The sequence below is a fragment of the Ischnura elegans genome, chromosome X (assembly GCF_921293095.1).
Source record: "Ischnura elegans chromosome X, ioIscEleg1.1, whole genome shotgun sequence".
In the NCBI taxonomy this organism is placed as follows: domain Eukaryota; kingdom Metazoa; phylum Arthropoda; class Insecta; order Odonata; family Coenagrionidae; genus Ischnura; species Ischnura elegans.
The window spans coordinates 73,684,221-73,704,496 of record NC_060259.1 but is presented as its reverse complement, the minus strand read 5'-3'; the positions used below and the strand labels follow the sequence as shown (position 1 = coordinate 73,704,496).

The window sequence follows — 20,276 nt, the reverse complement described above, 5'->3', positions numbered from 1 at the left end:
TTATCACGTCCGGCTTCTGGAACTTATCCGCGAAAGACCCGCCCCTAGCCTTTTTCATGCTCAAAATACGCCCAATGCGAATGTTATTTGATAATGCTAGGGTTAATAGTTTTCGATGATGACTCTTGTGTGATTTATAGTTCGGGATTGTTTTTTTCCCCATATTTGTTTACTCGTAATTCACGTACGAATACAAAAATTAGGTCAGATCCCCATGAAAATTTCAGAATATATTTCCGGGATGATTATGAGGTACGTCAAGGAAAGATTTTTTAGATGAACAACGATGCGGGTAATTTGTAACAGATTATAATTTATTTGTAAGTTACATAAAAATGATAAGCTCGTCTAAAATGGAAATCTTCGTCTTATACTATGGAACATTTTTGGAGGAAATATAAAGTCTCTAATCCCAATCTATCATTTTAATATTGAAAATTAAGAGACCAAGAGTAATTGAAACAATCGCCTATTGGAGGAAAATTAGTACGCATGATTCATTTAAATAATTTGGGGTAGTGTGCTTCAATATTTCTTTCTTATTTCGGGGCAGTGGTAGGCAGTGGCGCAGCAAGGGGGGTTTTGGGGGATCAAACCCCCCCAGAGCTCAGAGAAATTTTTAAGTTCAATGCATTTTACTTAAGTGGATGGGTATTAATAATAGAATAGTGAAAGGATCATTAAAATTTCTCTCAGAAAGCCGTAAAATCAAGCCATTTTGAACCATTCATCTTAATACTCCGCAATTTATTAACCTCGCACCTACCGCTTATTCTGGTGGGTACTCCATACCTCCACACACCCCGGTATTAGTCGCACCTACACCCCCCAGGCTTAATTCCTAGCTCCGCCCCTGGCGGTAGGGGGATAGTGGAAGGGGGGACCCTGCCCCCTTATACTCCTAAAATACTTCACGACGAATGTTTTCTGAGGGGAACATGTACTAGGATTGTATCAAAATAATTAATAATTCAAAAATACCTTTGTCATTAACACTTCCAGCAAGCGTATGTAAGAATTAAAAGGCACGGCAATTAGCACCGAATTCCACGAACTTGCAGCAAGCCTGCGTGAAGCCAACAAAACTAGGTCCTTTAAAAAATTATCCACTGATAACTTTTCAGAAAAAATAATTAATATTTTTACCATTTTTACAGCGTAATACCTCATTAATCGGTCATGGCGGCTGAACATTGGTTATGACCAGCAGATTTTCCCTCCAAGAACGGTCGGGAATTTCACGGGCTTGGAGGGTGACCGACCAATTGGCTTACTGACTCTATCGTATGATCGGAAGGGTGAGAAATTGAAAACATCTGATTGGTGGAGCTTCCGCAGTCACCGAGTGTCTCCCCCTATTGGTAAGCAGGGTGTTAGCTCGTCGCCGCAGGTCGCCTCCGACCGCACTTCTACTTTGGAAGCCTGCTTGTGCGGTTGCGGTGAAAAGGTCTTCTGATCTGAGACGCGTGGTCGAGCCGAGCCTATCTTGAATTTAAAATCTGGTATGTATTTTCCATTTGACGTCATTTCTTATTATTTATCTGTAGTTATCTTTAACAGTGTGTGCTTCGTGTGGAGGGAGTGTGTGATTGAGGTCGCGCTTACAACCACATGTCAGTTTGTTCAAACTTTTCTACGATCCTTTTTTAAGCCACGCATTCTTAGTATTGTAGGTACTCTAATTTCACGACGGTTAATGAGTAGGACTCGAAGTTGCACGTGTTTTAGAGGAGTGCCAAACTGGTGGTTTTTCGGGCCTAGGCTGAAACCGATGGTAGTATGGCTTCTGTATACATCATCAATCTCCGCGGTGCCTACGGAAACTAAACTTCACAAGCAATCATTCTCATTACGTTGGTGTATTCTAACTAGCTAATTTAGTGTTTGGTTAATGTATCATCCTGTCAATATCTTTGTGCATGCTCCACATCGAGAAATGTTTTCAGCCGTAGAGATAGTTTCGTGGTGCTAAATTTGTCCATGGAATACTAGACCCGGTTTACTTAATGTAGAAGTATTCACCGCGTCAGAAGTATTTTGGAGCGCTCTTTGTAGATTTTGAATTATTGTACTCGAAACAAAACTGACGCGCGCAAGTAGCATGCAATGTGATCTTGTGGACCCTAAACAGTGAATTGTCATCCACCACTTCCACCTTCCTATTGAGAAAGTATATTCAATGCCCCAATTCTCTTGGATATAGGCATAGGGCGCATTGGCGTAGGCGGTAATGCCAATTGACAGGTTACTTAGCAAGTTATTTGCTGCGGGGAGTGCGTTTGAAGTTTGCGCGTTGCCTATACTGCTTGTCAATTCAGGCGCATCGGAAAACTATGTGCGTATGTTATTAAATCAGCTATTCCACTTCGCATTTGCATATTTCGGCTCTATATTTCGTTTCCGGTGTATGTTGAATTCGTCGTTTGGAGCTGGCAGACTAAATGATCGATACTTACATGGAGAAATGGGAGTTTCGGAGGATATATGCCCGTGGGGTAATAAACTTCTTAGCAGATGCATCGCAGTTGGTCGCCATCAGGGATAAGGTTTAGGGGTCTTAGAGGGCCTGAAACCCTCAAACCCCCATCCATGCTATGTACAGGTCGGCTGGTCGGCAGTCGCCGAGGGCCCCAAGCTGAGGTTGGCCCTCATATCGCTCGTGTCTATCCAGAAGCGTATGGGAAAAGTGCAATAAAGAAGACTCATATTACCCGAACCTAACTTTTTGCAATTGTAAAATCATACTTCGTTATTTTCTATTCAATGGATGTTCATTCGGTGTGAATAGAGAACTGAAATAATAGATAATGTCAGAATATAATAGAGAACCTAATGCTTTTTGAAGGGTTATACGAAAAGGTTATACCTGCGATTTTTATTTCTGCGAAGTTTCGAGGAACAAATTCGCGTAATAATAGATAATAGAAGCATAGTAAAATATTATATTTTGTAAGCTGTACAATTTTCACTTTTAGTAGTATTTTTCCTACGTAATTGCTATTTTTTATTTAATATCATTCAGTTTTTTAGAGCCAGAATAGCATCGAGGTCTATTCCCGAGAAAGCATATTCATAAAATTTTCAGGGTTAGGTCCCCCGCATCAGGCCCGTGCTGGGCCGCCGGGACACCGGGACGTATCCCGGTGCGCCCCCCGGTAGTCCTCCCCCTGCATAGAGCTGGCGCCCTCTGGCCATGGTCGTCCACCGCCCTAAGAAGGGGTCAAGCCCAGTGAGAAATGGGTGGTGGAATCCACGTGGAACCCACGTGGAATCCACGTTGAGTGGTGGATATTTGGTGGTGGTGGATATTGAGTGGTTGGACCCAAGTGGAATCCACGTTGATTTCAAGTGGATTTGTGGTGATTATCATAAAATGGTAAACAGAATTTCTAATTTGTGGAACTTAACTCTCTGGTGTGACATTGCATCATTTATCATCCTGAAACCACGCTAGTTATGTGAAAATGTATCGCACATTCTATTTTTATATAATTCGTGGAAAGGCAGCCATGAGAGCACATGAAAAATCGTAGACACATATATAGATGGTTTAGCTATAGAGTGGTTGAGGTTTTAATGGTTTTAGGACAGCACCTACTGCTGGTTTCATTTTTCCACCAAATTTCCACGTGGGTTCCACGTTGATTCCACGACCAAAAACACGTGGTATCCACGTTAATTCTCCACGTGGGTTCCACGTGGATTCCACCACCCATTTCTCACTGGGAGCACGGACCTGCCCCAAATGTTAGTTATGATCCTGGGTACGCCCTTGATTGAGTTAAGGTGAAATGAAAAAATTAGGAAGGAGCTCATATGTAAGCAGGTTGGCCTTTTCTTATGTGTTTCTTACGGCCAGGCTGACAAACATCCAGACTAATGGCAAAATGGAGGTCTAACTTTCAAGTGCACTAGGTGCTATCATTGTTTCATCATTTTAGCGTATTCATTAAGGATTTATGTAAAAGAATAATTTTTCCATTCTTGGCGCTTATATAGTATGAGTAGAAATAACATCATCCGGCCATAATTTGAAAATTATTCACATTTATAAAATCATGGCAAAACCACGGTTGTAAGAAAGAAACATGTTTTCACATATATGGCCACGGAGGATGTATAAATGCTGGAAAGAAAACTCAAATGTCAATAATTTATTCATTGGGTTAACTACGCCTAGACTCGAATTGAGAGATTATGAATTTTGTTCTGGGAAAACAGGGAAAAGTTAAAGAATTCGAATTCAGTAATCTTAGAACAACCTTTCTGATGCAGCTTATTTGCCAGAAATGCAACGCCCAGGTGAAGAACCCCAGAGGCAGGTGGAGCCAAGGGAGGTGGAGGAGGCCCCCCAGGTGGAAATGGAAGAAAGAGAGGAGGAGCAACCAGAGGCTGGGCCGCAAGTGGCCCCACTACCTGACATTCTAGTAAGCAAGCTAGTGTCGTAATCAAGGTTGATAAAAATTGTGTAAAGAAAATAATTTTTGGTGATCTTTATTGAAATCAGACTAGTGATTTACATATCTTGCCATTGCCTTATTTTAAGTATGAAAAAATTGAAGTGTTGAAAAATATTCAACAGCAGGGTTCTATTGAAATTTTGCCCTTTTTTATTGGCAACTTTTCAACTGGAACAGTGCCAAATTATAATTGAACGCTTCAGTTGAATAATTTTCAATTGCAATAATTGAAATAGTTTTCAACTGAAATTTATATTTAAACTGAATCTTTTTTTCAACTTTATCGATTGAAACTACATATTCATTTAACTTGGTAAACTGTAAAAGTAGAATATACATTTAATCTCAATTTAATGAATTCCAACTTCTTAAGAAATAATTTATGTAAACATATAATCACAGTTTGAAATCTCATTTGAAGGTTACTAGAAAAACTTGACTTGTGCTTTTCCATATCTTTCATTTGGTGTATTTAATGTTGAATAGTTTTCAATTAAATGTTGAATAGCAAATGTTTTGCCATGATTAACAGAAACCACTTTGCCAGAACCACTTGCACTAGTTCTAACAATCTTGAATAGTCATTGAAAAGGAAAAATTTTGCCATAATTAGCAGACAGCTACTACACCAACAAATATTTCACCTGGCTTTATCGAAGAGAAACAACTTTAACACTTTCAGCCCAAAGGTATAAATTTTAACTTTGCTATGGTCCGAGAAATTTTTTTCTTCATTTTGGCTTAGAAGTGTAACATTTGATCAAAAATGATCGAAGCAAGTCGATATGCAAAAAAATATTTATGTTATTTAAGATTTTGTTTGCTGTCATCTATAGACAACGCTTGGATCTGGTGGAGGGAAAATGCTGCGGTGCTTGCAGTGTTTTTACGTAAAGTGCTCTTTCGGGAACTTTTAGAAGTCTTTTCTTCTAACTGGTTTACATTTTTTAACTCGAGGGATGATTTACAAGGTTTGATGTCATAAATATTCCGTTTTAGTGATGCATTTTTTTATTTTTAATACTTATCTATTATGCCTTTTTTATAATATCTTATGCATATTATGATTCATTTCAATGTTCTCTGCTGAGATAAAGCAGCTATAGTTTCACATTACTCACTATCCAAAAATATGCAATGAGTCGTAGTGTTTTTTTGATAAATAATATATTTTCGTTCAACCGCCAGGGAACTCACTATGTGCGCATCAAGTTAGGGTGGACGATGACAAGGCCGTAGCTAGAAAATATTTTCGGGGGGGGGTTTATGGAATAGTAGACAAACATTAAATTATTTTTATAAGATAAATAAAATATCATATACGGTTAAATATACATATTCATTATAAACCCTTAAAGGAAAATATAAAAATATTACTATAAAATTGAATTTAGCCTTCTAGCTTTTTTTTGCAGCGACCAAATGAATTAACTCCTCGGTGTCGGATGTCAATTCTGCGGTCCCTCAGCAGGCTCATAAGTCACTCACCTCTCTACTAATTCACAGCATTATTATTTCACACACTGCACTACAACTACACACACTGCACCTTCAAATTCGCTTGGATAATTATTGACTAAGTCGCATTGGACTACTAGATGTCCATGCACCGCTATGTAATATAGTCGTGTGAGCACCAAGCGAGCATAAAGTATCGATTTAATTTTTTTCATTTCGGGGGGGGATCAATCCCCCTCGATTCCCCCCCTGGCTACGGCCTTGGACTCGAATGTGTGGTTTCTGACTTGTGGTGACTCTGATAGTACCTTTTACGTGCAAATGTTCATTTGGAAACGAAAAAGAATTTGGTTAGTTATGAACAAGTGTCCCGTTAGTATCGTATCCATTCATTCCGAAGAGATGACCTAAACAAAATTCCTCCCGAAACGAGCTTGAGAGCTTGGCTACGTAAGTAAGCCATCGAAAATGGCTCTCTTTCTTGAGGAAAAAGGTTGTTGAAGTAATCTCAAAAGACTCGGACCCGAGGACGAAATCACAGGCACCATTGGGAGAGGGTGCGAGCATATTGTTTGCAAAGGGAAAGCAAGGCCATCACTCCTATTCTTCCCAGGAAGGGGCACTTCCATTTAGGGATGAATGGCTGATGAAGTGTACCGCGGTAAACAAAAATAGACGAATAACATTGAAATTCCACCTTTCTTAAATAGGACAAATGCTGCCATTGCTTCATGATATAGTTACTCAACGTAATTGCGTATTTCGAAAAACTCAGTTACTCTGTGCGAGTGTAGCAAGGGAAAAAAAGTTAGCTAAACATTTTACAGAATATTCAATCTCTATTTACTAATGTTATAACGCAACTACCTATATGGAATAATTACCTACAATAGGTATACTACATAATTTATTACATCATGATTTATTAATTTAATCATGTGGAATAATGATTTAGAATACGAATATATCAAATTATTAACTGCACGAAATTCTAATATGACATGATACACAATATTTATCAACAGTGGATTCCTAATTATTTTTTCATATTTAAAATAATTTAAATGTTTTAAAATTTAAATTACAAAATATTCAAAATATATGTAAAATTTTTTACGATATTGTTCAATTTTACGATGACAGTGGAGAGGGATCACCAGTCAGGATCTTGGAAGCAAGCATCCAAGCAGGGGCCAGTTTCTTCATGGCCATCAGGGCAGAATGTGATGACAAGGGTCTTCTTCCCATCTTTTGAGCATGGTCTGCACCATTTTTTGACCCTTCTCTCGTTTCTCTTTTCGTTATTCTTCCAAAAATGCGAATTCATTGATAATTGGGAAGAGCCATATGATACATGCAAATTTCTTCATTTCTTTGTCCTTTGGCGAGGGCACCTATTATAGGCTACCTAAATGCATTCAAGCTCAGTGTTTGTGAGCCAGACTTCTGGTACAGGAGACAAAAATTCAAATATCACATGAATCTCTAATCTCATGAGCCATTCTAAAGTATTATCACAACGGGGATAGTATGCCATGAGTTGGTCGACATGACCCCCATGCATCTATTTTATTATGAGGTAGATTTCTTGCCATTTTGCTAAAGAAGAAATTTGTGGCTAATTTAAATCCTGGTGATCCTGTTTGGATTGAATAAGCTCGGCATTATTAATTATATAAAGTACATTATATACTTCAGTCAAAAAATGTCACGTATACATACTGGATATGCGTCATCATCCTTCATCTTCAGCAGAGAGATTGGTGTGACGGTTGGAGTGCTTGATTCTAAAATTAAAACTGCTTGAATTTTTATTGCACAATTTAAGAGTAAAATTTTGTTTAGTTTTCAATTAATGCAAAATTCTCTGTAAACAATTAAAAAATATATAGAGTAAAATAATTGAAACTCAATGTAATAGAACTTGTATCTAAGAAATCCTTTCCAAGATTCCGGAGTTCAAAATCAAAATTTTTCATTGGAAATTTTTTTTCTATGCCTATTGAAATGGAAAGTATTAGCAATGAATTAATGAAGCAATATTGAATAAAAGGGAATAGAGAAATGATTTATTACACCAATGACACAATTAAGTGAAAATTACCTCATAAAAAAGTACACGAACTTTTGGAGGGCACCAGTGACACAGGAAAGATGGAAACCAGAACTGACGTGAACTGTAGATTTCTGAGAACCTACTGCTGACATTTGTGAAGATTCAAGATTGCTAAGCTTAGGGATAGGGAAGGTCTGACCTTCCAAGGTTAGGGCTGCCGAGTGCAGTTGGGTGTCATCTATAGATGACGCTCTGTCTCAAAGTGTTAAATGACTAGTGATAGAAATTTTGGTTGTACATTAGGCCTATTATTAAAATTAAAAATTTGAACTCGCCTTAACTTGTAAAAATTACACCACAGAATTATCCAAACATACTGCATGACCCTAAAGGACAGAAATTAACCAAACGGGCAGACTTTTTGCTGATGCAATAGCTACAGCCATGCTGGCTGCCATTGAGTTGTGATTGGAATGGGAAATTTTCTGCGTCTCCCTCAATTTGTGAACTGCATTTTTGTTTTTGGTCATTTCATATATTGCATTTGTCTTCGTCATTGAAAATGATGCGATAATAGTTTGATGAAGACCCTTTATTCTCGAAATCTTTGTACGTCTTTCAAGTGAACATGTCCTTTCTGCTGGCTGGGATTTTTGAAAATTCCTGACCACTTTTGGTTGAGCCCTGAAGCTGAAATTTTCATGTTGATGGAGGAATATGATGCCGAAGAAAATACTGGAAATCATTGCTTCCTCTCACCTTTCCCCCAGAAAAATTTAAAATTGTGGAAATAAGATTTTTCAGTATGTTTCAGCACTGCAACACCTGTGGCTGTAAAACAGTATCACTTTCTTTGATTATCATTAATTATTTGAATTGAAGATAATTGTATGAGTTCTACAATGCGCCACTCATTTCTCTATGCTCAGTGGCAATTCTGCCAATACCTGCCAATACCTGCCAATACCTGCCAATACCTGCCAACATCATAATTTGTTACTCAACTTTTCCAGAGATTTAACCCTTTTGCTTTTAATAACAAAATTGTGTGGCAGGACTTTTCTTGACCTGGGTGATGAAAGCCACAAATTTTTGTTGGTGATTTTCCTATGCCGGCAAACTAATGCAGAAAATATAAGTTTCCTAGCTCCCCCCTTTTACAACTGTCGCAGGCTCGTGAAGTCTAACTTTCGGGACCCAACACAGCTGGACTTAACCCATTAGTGTGCGATATATCGGATCTGATATATCGGACGTGTGCCATGTCTCACATACATACTTCTCTAGTCGATAAATTCAACGAGTCAACTAAAATATTAGCGGGGGGGGTGAAGACGGACATCCATTTGAACTTAATACAGTATTAAAATGTAGCGCATGTCAACTGGAGCCCACAGCAAAATAAAATACACACGTCGGATATATCGGACGCCAATGGGTGCGTCCCAGTACAGGCGGTCCCCGACTTTCGTACGCAATGCGTTCCCGAAAACGTGTATGAAAGTCGAATGTACGAAAGTGGAACCATAGACTTCCATACTAATGCAAATAAAAGTTTTAAAAACAAGAACTCCGTAGGCCATTGAGTGAAACTTCCTCTCGGCGTTTAGTTTGACATTCCACTTATTACGTCCACTACAAATAAAAAGACATATCAAGAAGCATAATAAAATGTAGTTGTTGAACCCGCACTCTGGATACCTTTTAATTTTTACACCAAAATTCGACATTTGGCAGGTGACATATTCGTGATCGCGTATATTTCGCATGTTATTCAAAAAAGACAAAAGACAAACGGAATTCGGGTGATATTTCGTGCAATATCGTTGCTGAAGGTGTACATGAATTAAACAGCACTCAAACGAAAAAACACAATTAGAAAGAAGATCTTACTAGTTTTATCGAAAGCCATTTGATGATGTCTAGTCAACTTCTTTTGAAAAATATATTCAATGAAGGCTTTCTTCTTCTCTTGATAAAGGAGCCTATAGCAGGCAGTTTCTCTCCCAAATAAATCACCTAAATTAGAGTCAACTACTAACAATTCCCTTTATTATATACGCTCGTATTGTTCGCATATACTGCCATTTGAAACAATTGAATGTTGGGATGCGCAATAAACATCGCGGGAATTTAAAAAAATTACAGACCAACGTCCGAAAGTCCGATTTTAGCGTACGAAAGTCAAGTAAAAGGTGTCAATTTTGAACGTACGAAAGTGCGAATTGTACGAAAGTCGAGGACCGCCTGTATATAATGGGTGCATCGGCGTATAATGGGATGCTAATGCACTAATGGGTTAAGCTGTAGCCGTGGGTAAGGTTATAAACCTGGAAAGGAGGGAGCCCAATAATTGGAAAGGGTAGAAAAAGGTTTGTTCTGAGTGTGTGATTATCTGCAAGACCCTTATTAACAAATGTCCAGCAAAAATACTCAGTACAGAGGGGGCGGGGTTTCTCTTGAGGCTCGGTCCAGCAGTCATGTTAGGGAGAGAACTCCACTGTCTCCAAAGGGTTAATTGGGTGAATCCGGGTATCCTAGGTTGTGCAACCCGACAGAAAAACTTGACAAAAAAAATTTGGACAACTTTCAAATGAAGTGCAGGCTTGATATTTTTAATTTTTACTGCCAGTTTAAAGCCCTACTTGACAAAAGTTCGAAATTCGGAAGTTCCCATCAATTTCCCCTCTAAAAATTCAAAACTTCAATGGTGAACATCAAAGCCTTTTCCCTTATGATGGACCACGCAGATGCCCACATGGGCTGTTCTGGGGGAGTCTTCTAAAAGAGCGAAGGAATAGCTGCAAGTTTAATTAGTAAATGCACCTTTAGGATAATCGAGGACACCTAATGGTAATTACCTGATAATATAGTATTTCCCGATGTTTTAACATTGTGTTTTTTTACAGCAAACTTCCAATTATCTGATGATGGAGAGAGGTGGCACAAATAATCTAAAAAATAATCCAAACTTTCACTTAAAGTTCCTGTAATTTTCATAATTTATGCATCTCAAAGCCAATCTATTATTATTTCTGAAAATTTTCTGTCATGTTCGATTGCTTTCTGGAAACGTGAGCTTTCTTTATCCAACCGCCATCATTTTACCTGTGTCTGTGAGATGTCGTATCTAAGCATCGTTGGGTTGGTACTTGAGAAGCCAGCATGGAAAAGATTGCATGGGGTTCTTCAATCCGGAGGGCGTGCTAAATTTACTGTTATGAGTGGGCATCCCGCAGTATTCATACTGTTAGTAGTTATCGCATATCAAGCTTGAGAGAAACACATAGTGTGAAGGACAATACCTGGTTAATAGTCAACATTGCAGAGTAATTTCCAGTGTGCTAAGGGGCTGATTTTCAAAAATCATCTTGAGACGCTATTATGAGAATAATTGCAATTGAAAATTGTATTGGTGTTGGGACCTGCGGTTTAAACAACTCAAACGAGTGTGTACATTGCTAGACTAAATGGTGGATAGAAGAAACCTGAAATGCTTTAAGTGAAGAGAGCTGAAGGAGAGGTCGAGGGGAAGGAGGACGCTCCCTCAGTCTTTCAAGCAAAGAGGCTATGAGGGAAGGGACTAGGGATAAACACGTCCAATATTGCATGTGGTGTCAGTGCCTTCAAAGCGAACAGGCAAATTCAGAGAATTAAAATGCATGCACCAACAAGATGTTGTGTACAACAAATAGAAACCAAATCGAACAGGAATCTTACCTCTTTTAAAAATTTTAGTAGAATGGAATCCAAAATATGGCTTTGTCTCAGCATCAGTAGATAGCTCATGTGAGAAAACACCTAACCACAAATCTTTGGTTGAGTTGGTCAAAGAATGAATGTACTGCATAAACTGTGGATTGAAAAAGCCCCAGGAGATCATTTATGTTGCCTTCAAAATATAGGTACAGCAACGTGATGTATGCAGTTTGCATTGCCTGAAGTTTCCAGTCTGTCTCGTCTTGTTTGAATGTGCTCATGCTACACTTGTTTCTTCTGAAATTGTCAAGCGTTGTGTTGGGTCAGTTTCTTTTTGAAACCTGGTGGGAGTCGTGCAATTACTGAAAGCTATGGATATATCGCCAGGCTCAGAAGGTCAGTCACTTGGCAATTGGCCTCTAGAAACTAGGAGAATTGAAGGTGCTGAACCAAAAAAGGTCAGTCTGTGAGATGGGATAAGGATGAACCACATTTCCATTGTTCCCATTTTACTTGATATTTTCCTTTGAAGATAATGATTCATGGTTTGTGTGGTCTCAGAAAGGAAAAACACCTTGTAGGCATGGGCTGATAGAGACCAAGGGTGATAATGTTAAATTGTCGCCATGGTTATTAACTTGCGATGCTGAGATTCCCCTGATTGTTGTTCAATCCCTTGGAAAGATTCACTCCACGTGCCTGTCATATTTTGCCATAAAATTTTCCATGGCTGAAATTCCATTGCGATATTCCAATGAGAGCTTTTAAACAAAATCGTTCATGAGTAGGACTAGCATCCCAGCGCAACAGCGTATGCAAAGAGAGGATTGGAACTCTTTCTACCTCCCCTAATTGGGTGTTGCATTCGCATTGGCGTTGATTTAAATTTTTGAATTCATATTCAATTTCTTCAATGAATTTGGATCCCAAGTATAAGGTGAAGGGCATCATTTGTGGATATTTGTATCCGATTCGATCTTCCCCAGTAAGCATCATAAGGTTAAGACTACAAGTGAATACCTACTTATCTCAGGGTGCCATACATATCGCGTTAATTTAGCTTGCTTAAATTTTTAGCATTGAAAGTGGAAATTGTAATAACTGTCGAAAGTCCAGGTATGCATCTACAACACCACGCGATAGAATTAAAAAAATGCCGCACAAATTTTTTTCTTTAGCTCCAATGCTCTAAATAGGGGTGCATCTCTTACATGCATTTATAATGTATAAACAAATGCTAAGTCCATCCACTATCTCTACTTACTAGGTGAGAGATAACCTCTTTTGATGCGCAGGAATATTTAATGAAAATTTCATCATGATTTGCAAAAGTATTATGGTCCTTTTCCTCCTCCTTTCCAGATGAAATTGATGTCTTTCTTTTAATATCTAGTCAATGCCCGTTGAATCCGTATGTGCTCCTGCGCAATATTTATATGTTTCTCGAAACAATCACTATATAATCGATGACACCTTGTAAATTTTTAGAACTCCTTAGGCATGCAGTATTATTTCGTATGGCCTGTATTATGACAGCCTCCTAGCCAGGTCATAATGTCATGGCCTTTAGGCCTTAGCTACCACACGGTTAATAGTATAACCCTGTTGGAACTGCTGAAGTTTATCCTTTTCTAACTACTTACTGACTGATATCAATTTAGGTGCGTTCAAACCAACAAATAAAACATGACATTGCCATATGTGATCTTCATGTCTACTTCGGTCACATCCAATTTAAATATGGAATTGGGGATGTTGAAAAATAGATTTTTATCTTCTCAAAGATATTGATTTGAATTATTAAGTACATAAAATGTGAAGAAGTTATTAAGGAGTTAAGTAAAGGTGACACATCTATGTATATAAAAGTTGCGACCTTGAGAGTGGTGTTTTGGAAGGCTTCTCTGGTTTCCCACCTGGTAATTGTTGACATTGCTGGCAATGTTTCGGGAACCCAGTCAGCTCCCATCTTCAGGGCTGAGTCCAGGTCTGTGCCGTTGTCCGGTATTTATATCCAGTCTTAGGTCCTTCTGGAGACTACTGATCAGGAGGAGAGGAAATTCTGACAGAGATCAACAAAGGTATCCATCACGATCTGGCTTGAAGATAACAACTTCAATTGCAACCCAGGTTATGCACTAAGCAGTGCCTGAAAGTCGTTGCTAAACAGGATCCAATTGGCAGGTGAAGGAAACACTGGCCAATCAGTAGAGACTGAGGGAGGAGGAACAATACTAGGTATAAATCTCGGACAACTGCACTGACTTGACATCAACCCTGAGGATGGGAGCCATGTCATTTCCCAAAATGTCGGCAGCAATGTCAGCAATTACCGGGAGGGGAACATACGTAGCCTTCCAAGAAGCTGTACGCGGGGAAAATGTGAGAGAATACTTAGGAGAGGTAACTTCCCATCAAAATGATTGGAAGCCAATCCTTGGTCCATCTATTTTGAAATGCATGGATAATAAATGCATGCTTGGTGAGACTAACATTTATTATCTTTTATTTCTATGATGGGTTAGCCAGAGGCGGATCCGATGGGAGATATGGGCGGCCGGGGTGACTTCCGCTTCATCCCCATTCCGGGCGCTCAGCCAGCCGTTCCACCACAACATCATGAGGAGATAGGAGCGGGCGACGCTCCTGCTGTGGATGTAGGCCATGTAAGTAGCCACATTCTTACCAATAATACAACCCCTGATTATCATACCTCCTCAGTTCGGGCTTGAAGTGAGGACATTTCTTGAGCTGTTCTTAGTATTTTTTGGTTACCAATGTGAAATTTCTATCGTGGTTCTATTTACGAGATACATATCTGTCAGTGAGGGGGGTGAGAGACAAATGGGAGTCGGGAGGGGAGGACTTCCCGCAATAGCAGCGCCAGCTAGGGAAGGAGCTGCTGCAATATTCACGCTTGAAATCGATAAAATGTCATGCCCCAGGCCAAATGCCCTGGTGAGGTTATTATACAAGTTACAACTTGATGTTTGTTTTATTGCTAATGAGAGGGATGTACTATCATTTTCAATAATATTTAGACGCTAACTCCTCCCATTTTACTGGTGGTTCATGGTCTGTGAATGGACACATGAGGCAAGCTGCATCCTTTGACTGAGACAATGAGCCATTATTATCCTCTTGATCAATCTTAAATGACTAAAGATTCGTGGCCTTTCCTAGATCTCAAATTTTCAAATGAATAGCTAATTGGCATTTGAACTCAGTAGCCTTATACTTAACATCAACCACCAATAAGTCGTCAACATATAATAATAATAATAATAATAATAATAATAATAATAAATTTTTTCACCCTTGGCAGTATACACATCTGCAAGGCTGAAGTCAATATGAGATTTACAAATAATTACATGCAAACATACATACATGAATACATGATAGAAAATTGCCAGGTTCTTGGGAATCCTCAAGATAATCATTTCACTATGATATAACCCCAATAAAATTTCTGAATTTGTGTAGACACATGGATCACTCTTGCAGTATCTGAAACCTAGCTTGCACAGAATTTATTCATGGATACCTACAATCCAACTCTTGGAAGTATTTAGTAAATCTTGAATACACTCAAGCCTCACTTAGTGCAAGGGATGCTTTCCTTGGGGTCTTTGTGTTATATGAGAGCATTTTAACGCTGCGAAGATAAGGATGTGTTCCCTGCAGCATTAGTTTTGGGCATTGAATTTCCTATAAACCATGTACGTTCCTATTAGTAGCCTTAAAAGACCTTACTTATGCAAACATTTATTGTTCAAAATATCTTTTTAGATAGTAGGCATGCATTAAAAGACGTTTTTTTCTCTGAAAAATAAATTTGTACATGCTTTTAAATTCCCACCTTTTGTGCGGGTTGTGCTAAGATTTAGGAAAAATGCTATGCTATCTCGGGTTTGAAATGCGCTGCCGGCAGTTGAGGAATTTTTTAAACCAGTCTAAAAACAATTCATGTGTCAACAAGGCCCTTTGGTTGCTCAACCAAATGACAGACAAATGCCACTTTGAATACCAATTCATTACTCGAAGAGTTTGTGAATGATAAATCATAACTGGCTTTAATGTGAAGTCTCTCGGGGCCTTAGCATCTAGCAGCAATGTGAAATGGTTTTTACATGCCTAGAAAACTAACCCAGGTTTTCCTTCCCTGAAAAAGAATCAACAAGATTGCATTCTCTTCCAAAATAATTCAACGTCATCAATATTAAAAACTAGTTGAGGCGGAAAGGAGCCACTCTCAATCACAGATTGGAGTTCATCAGAAAATGTTGCGGTGACTATGCTATCAGCACTTGCAGATTCACCTGATATTGTAGCACTAAAACGCCGGCTCAAAGTTTAAAATTCTGGAACCAACCGTAGCTTCCTCTAAATGTCTTGGAGCAATCACCACCCTCATCTTATATAGATTCAGATAAAGCCACAGCTTTTGCACAAGTAACTGCCTGTGATATAGAAACATCATTCAACCGTTTATTATAAATCCAGGTAATTAGAAGTCTTTTGGTTTTTTCCAGCAATGAACTTCCCGTACATGTTGACTGCTTGGCTGAAGTTAGTGCGGCTGATGTCACTGAATGTCTTTATTCAGAATAATATTGCCATGCTGTGAGCTTAAAATTATGTGCAATATCACTTTGACACTCCTATTTTCAAAGCAAGGGATCAATTTTTCTTCTGCGTTTATGCTTTTTCTTGATGGCTCTTTTGGAGTGGTCGACCCCCGAATGAGGAGAGTCGTACCCAGCTATTGCCCTGTGGGTTCTTGCCTTTGTGTACCAGAAGCAGTGACTAGTACGCAAACATTTATTTCATAGTGGAAGCCTGGTTTAGTGATTATGGCATTTTACAAGAATCACGAATTTGCGAGTGATAGTCTTGGTAACCGACAGCTAGGGTCATTTTCGCCATGAGGTAATGGAGGGAGGATAGAAACCCTGTGTTGGAATTAGCCAGGATGTAATGATAGGCTTAACCAGGCTTAATGTCCCATCTGCCGGAGAGTGTGTTGCACTGGAAGTTCCCTCCACGCTACTCTCAAGCAGGGATACATCGATCTCTGAAAAGTTTCTGCCACTGCCAGGACTTGAACCTGGGCCCACAAGGTGTGAAGCCTTCGTGATGCATTAGTGAAATTTTGCTCCCTATTTATGGGGTTAATTTTGCTCCCTATCCTCTGGTATGTCATTTCTTCAATCTCCAATCTTGGGTTTGTCTCCAGGTGGTTAAATGGATTTCCTGAAAACTGGTGTTAATGAGTCAACTTCTTTTGAAAATTGGCTTCTCTGTGGACATTTTGTATCACCATTCTGAAATTTTTACAGTATGGCAGCCTTGCGGCTTAGAGCCAGAAATTCTAGCAATTCGACCAAGACGTTCAACTGTGAGTAATGTTGTTCAGGAATGCAAAGTTATGTTTCTCTTAAAGTAACACATCATCTATGGTGTTGCTTGTGAGTAAACAAGATTATTAGGCTTCAATTTCTTGCCTCCAAATGAGTAATTACATCCTGGAAACAAAGCGGCCCCAATAGAAAAGTATTTCATGCTGAATACCGAAAAACCTCACACATGTAACTTCCTCGCTTATGAAACTTTTTTTGGTTCTCCGCTGTAAGTTTCATAAGTGAGATTCTACTGTATTTCAATAATGTATCCAATACAAATTACAAGCAATTAGTTAATGACAATAGTTACATGAAATACAAACCAAACTCTAGATTACTTGCGAACTACATTGTTGATTAAATTCCTGTAACCTTTCAATTTTGTAGCTTCTTAACTTTGGGGTGACGAAATCGTCTTTGCCACAGAAGAAATCTTCGATCATGAATAAGCACAAGCAAGGCAAGTTCAGAGTGTAGGCATATGAAAGGTGATGCTAATGATGAAGATAAAATTGAGTGATTAATGAGAAAGCGTGAAGATCAGGTGGAGGAAAGAGAAGTCTTCTAGCAACCTCAAGAAGTAGATGGAACAACATAGTTGTCCACATTGTGAGACATGATGGCCTGATAAAAACAATCATGCCTGTGTCTGAACTGTGTCATCATTTTCAGTTAATTACTATAAGCCCTTCAGTGACTCTTCATGATTAACAACACTATACTGTAGAATATTCATAATCCAAAAATGTAAATAATGGAATGAACTAAACATTTTCCAGAGTTTTCAAAATTATATATTTTTAAAATGGATTACTGAAAATGCGGCTGTCCAAGTTTTTTAGTTGCTGTGTCGGTCTTCTCATTAATCCCACGAGAGTCGGTCAATAAATTTGTTGTTTTCTTCTGCAAAATATTATGTGACTCAGGATACCTAGATGTGGTGATTATGTGGAACAGAATTCATGGCAGCAATGTAAGATGTCTATTACTGGAGTTTTTTGGGCATCATTAGGACAGGAATAGAAGTTGGTTGAAGTTAAAATAGTGCACTCCGCATGACTAAAATTACTTTATATCTATCTGAGGAGATCTGTAGTTTTATGAAAAAATTGGGGCATATAAATGATGTTTATTTTCCTCCTTGAAAAAAAAAATTTCCTAATTTTTCATTCATTGAGCTCCAAATGTTTTGAAAAGGAATTTTACCCATTTCTTTTATCTATGCGCACTCATTTTGCAGCATAGAGAATCAACATTTGTTTTCAACCCGTTTCTTCAGATGCACTCTTTTCCAGTCAGAAGTTTGTCTTTTTTTTGTAATCTGTGAATGAAATGGGCAGTTGCTTCAAGCGCGGGAGCCTTGCAGTAGCTTTTAATGTCGGGTATGTCAATCCCTTGTTACAAGTAGGCGTTCTCGAAAAATTTTTATCCCTTCCTAGTGGCCTATGTTGGAAACCTGGGATTGAGATAAGCAGTTCTGAGAGAGGAGTGAAAGACCACGCTGCATTACTCTCGAGTTGGTCATGAGACAGGTGATCCCCATTGCAAAGCCCACAGGCTGAAGCTCCTCTCTCTGTATGATTCATGTGGACTATGTTTATGAAGTTGATTCCAAATAGTTATTCCAAAATACTTTCATAATCAATACATATATAAGATTAGCTGGGACTATGAGTATTAATTTTTTTGCTAAAATTCACAACCTGTTATTACTTCCGTTAATGATTTCAAAGTGGTATTACCTCTGGTGGGTTTGACAATTACTGCTAAGTTAATGTTAGTAGTCGTGAAAATGACATGGACCTTCGTGATTAATGGATGAAATATGCAGAATTGCTTACATCCTGGTAACTGATGTATTTACAGGAAATATCATTAATCTGGAGTGAGTCTGGTCCCATGTATTGTGGTTTTTCATCTTCTACTGTGTTGTTGAAATTGAAGCTTAAAGAAATTTCCATTTTTTTAAACCTGTCAAATTCAAATGCACTGTGCATCTAGCTTAGGCTTTTTGTCAGGACTGACAGTTTTACTTTCAGCCATTAAAATTAAGTACTATCGTACTTCGTATCGCAAGTGTATCCATCATTCATTTACATCCTGAATTTCAATAACCTTGTTGCCTCTTAATTTAACTGGCTTGATGTTTTTAAGTATTTAATGAGATGTTTGACTATGATTTATTGTTATAGCCTTTGGGAACATATTTCTGCATCACCATAATGAATGCCTTTCTTTATTATTAATCAGGCCCTGCCGCAAGGAGTAATGGACTTGGGTGGGGGTGGGGACAATATTGGGAACCCCTTAGCCGGGCAACCCGGTGGTCCTCCCCCGGTGATGCCTCCTCCCAGAGGAGGTGGGGACGCTTAAATACTCCAGACTTAAATACTCCAGATGCTTAAATACTCCAGATGCTTAAATACTCCAGACTCCGGAGTATCTTTAGGACATTCAAGAAAAGGCATCTTTATTTGTCCAAAAGTTTCTAAGAATCAATAAAAATTTTCACAGAGTTCCTTGATTTATTGATTGCAAACACATCAGACGATCTTTCGCTTTGTATTTATACCTTTCTCCCAAACCCGAAATGCATATTCAGTTAACCCTTAACCGGTGACGTGCAGTCTGAGAGACAGCTGCATTTCTAAAAATATGAATATTTTCAAAATTGGTATTTCAAAATATCTTCACTTCTCGTTAGCTTCACATTTTTGCATAACAAGGACATCCCACTCTTAAAATTTAATGTTCCTTTTATTAATTTCCGTAAATTTGCAATTGAATTTGGTAGGCGGTCTGTGAGACCGCACGCCACTAAATTAGAAAAATCAATTGAGGTGTAATGCTGGTGGAAATGATTCAAAAGGTTGTTAAAAACAATTCGTCGTAATTTAATCAAGCATAAGAATAATCAATATTTTGTTCGGAAGCGTCTTTAGTTGTACTAAGTGGATATTTCAAGCACTTAATTTTTCTAAAATTCATTGTGTTAGAATAAATGACCGAGTAGTTACTGAAGGCGAACGCAAAACAAATGAAATAGTTTTTATTGGAAATATCACTCATTTTGTTATGTAAATGCTAACATTTTTATAGATGTTATCAATAATAAGAATCTGATAGTGGTGGATTTTTCGTATCCCTAGCAGGCAGCACACACATAATGTACTTAGTAAATGGGAACCAATTGAACCC

At 38.4% G+C, this 20,276-nt stretch overlaps 1 protein-coding gene across 2 annotated transcripts; it reads left to right on the top strand.

Moving 5' to 3' along the window:
- The first annotated feature begins 1,409 nt into the window (after positions 1-1,409).
- Positions 1,410-19,594, top strand: LOC124171413. Of its 2 annotated transcripts, none has more exons than XM_046550586.1 (4): positions 1,410-1,502; positions 4,276-4,427; positions 14,199-14,339; positions 19,329-19,594. In XM_046550586.1, the coding sequence occupies exons 2-4, from the start codon at positions 4,290-4,292 to the stop codon at positions 19,449-19,451; spliced, it is 402 nt and encodes a 133-aa protein (XP_046406542.1). In that variant the 5' UTR covers positions 1,410-1,502; positions 4,276-4,289; the 3' UTR covers positions 19,452-19,594. The 2 variants fall into 2 exon arrangements, with proteins under 2 accessions (XP_046406542.1, XP_046406543.1); XM_046550587.1 differs by having other exon boundaries at positions 1,415-1,502; positions 4,288-4,427.
- The last annotated feature ends 682 nt before the right edge of the window (positions 19,595-20,276 follow it).

Coding starts and splice junctions, on each gene's coding strand:
- LOC124171413 (XM_046550586.1), top strand. CDS start 4,290: ATGCAACGCCCAGGTGAAGAACCCCAGAGGCAGGTGGAGCCAAGGGAG. Junction 4,428..14,198: donor CCCCACTACCTGACATTCTA/GTAAGCAAGCTA, acceptor ATGATGGGTTAG/CCAGAGGCGGATCCGATGGG. Junction 14,340..19,328: donor CTGCTGTGGATGTAGGCCAT/GTAAGTAGCCAC, acceptor ATTATTAATCAG/GCCCTGCCGCAAGGAGTAAT.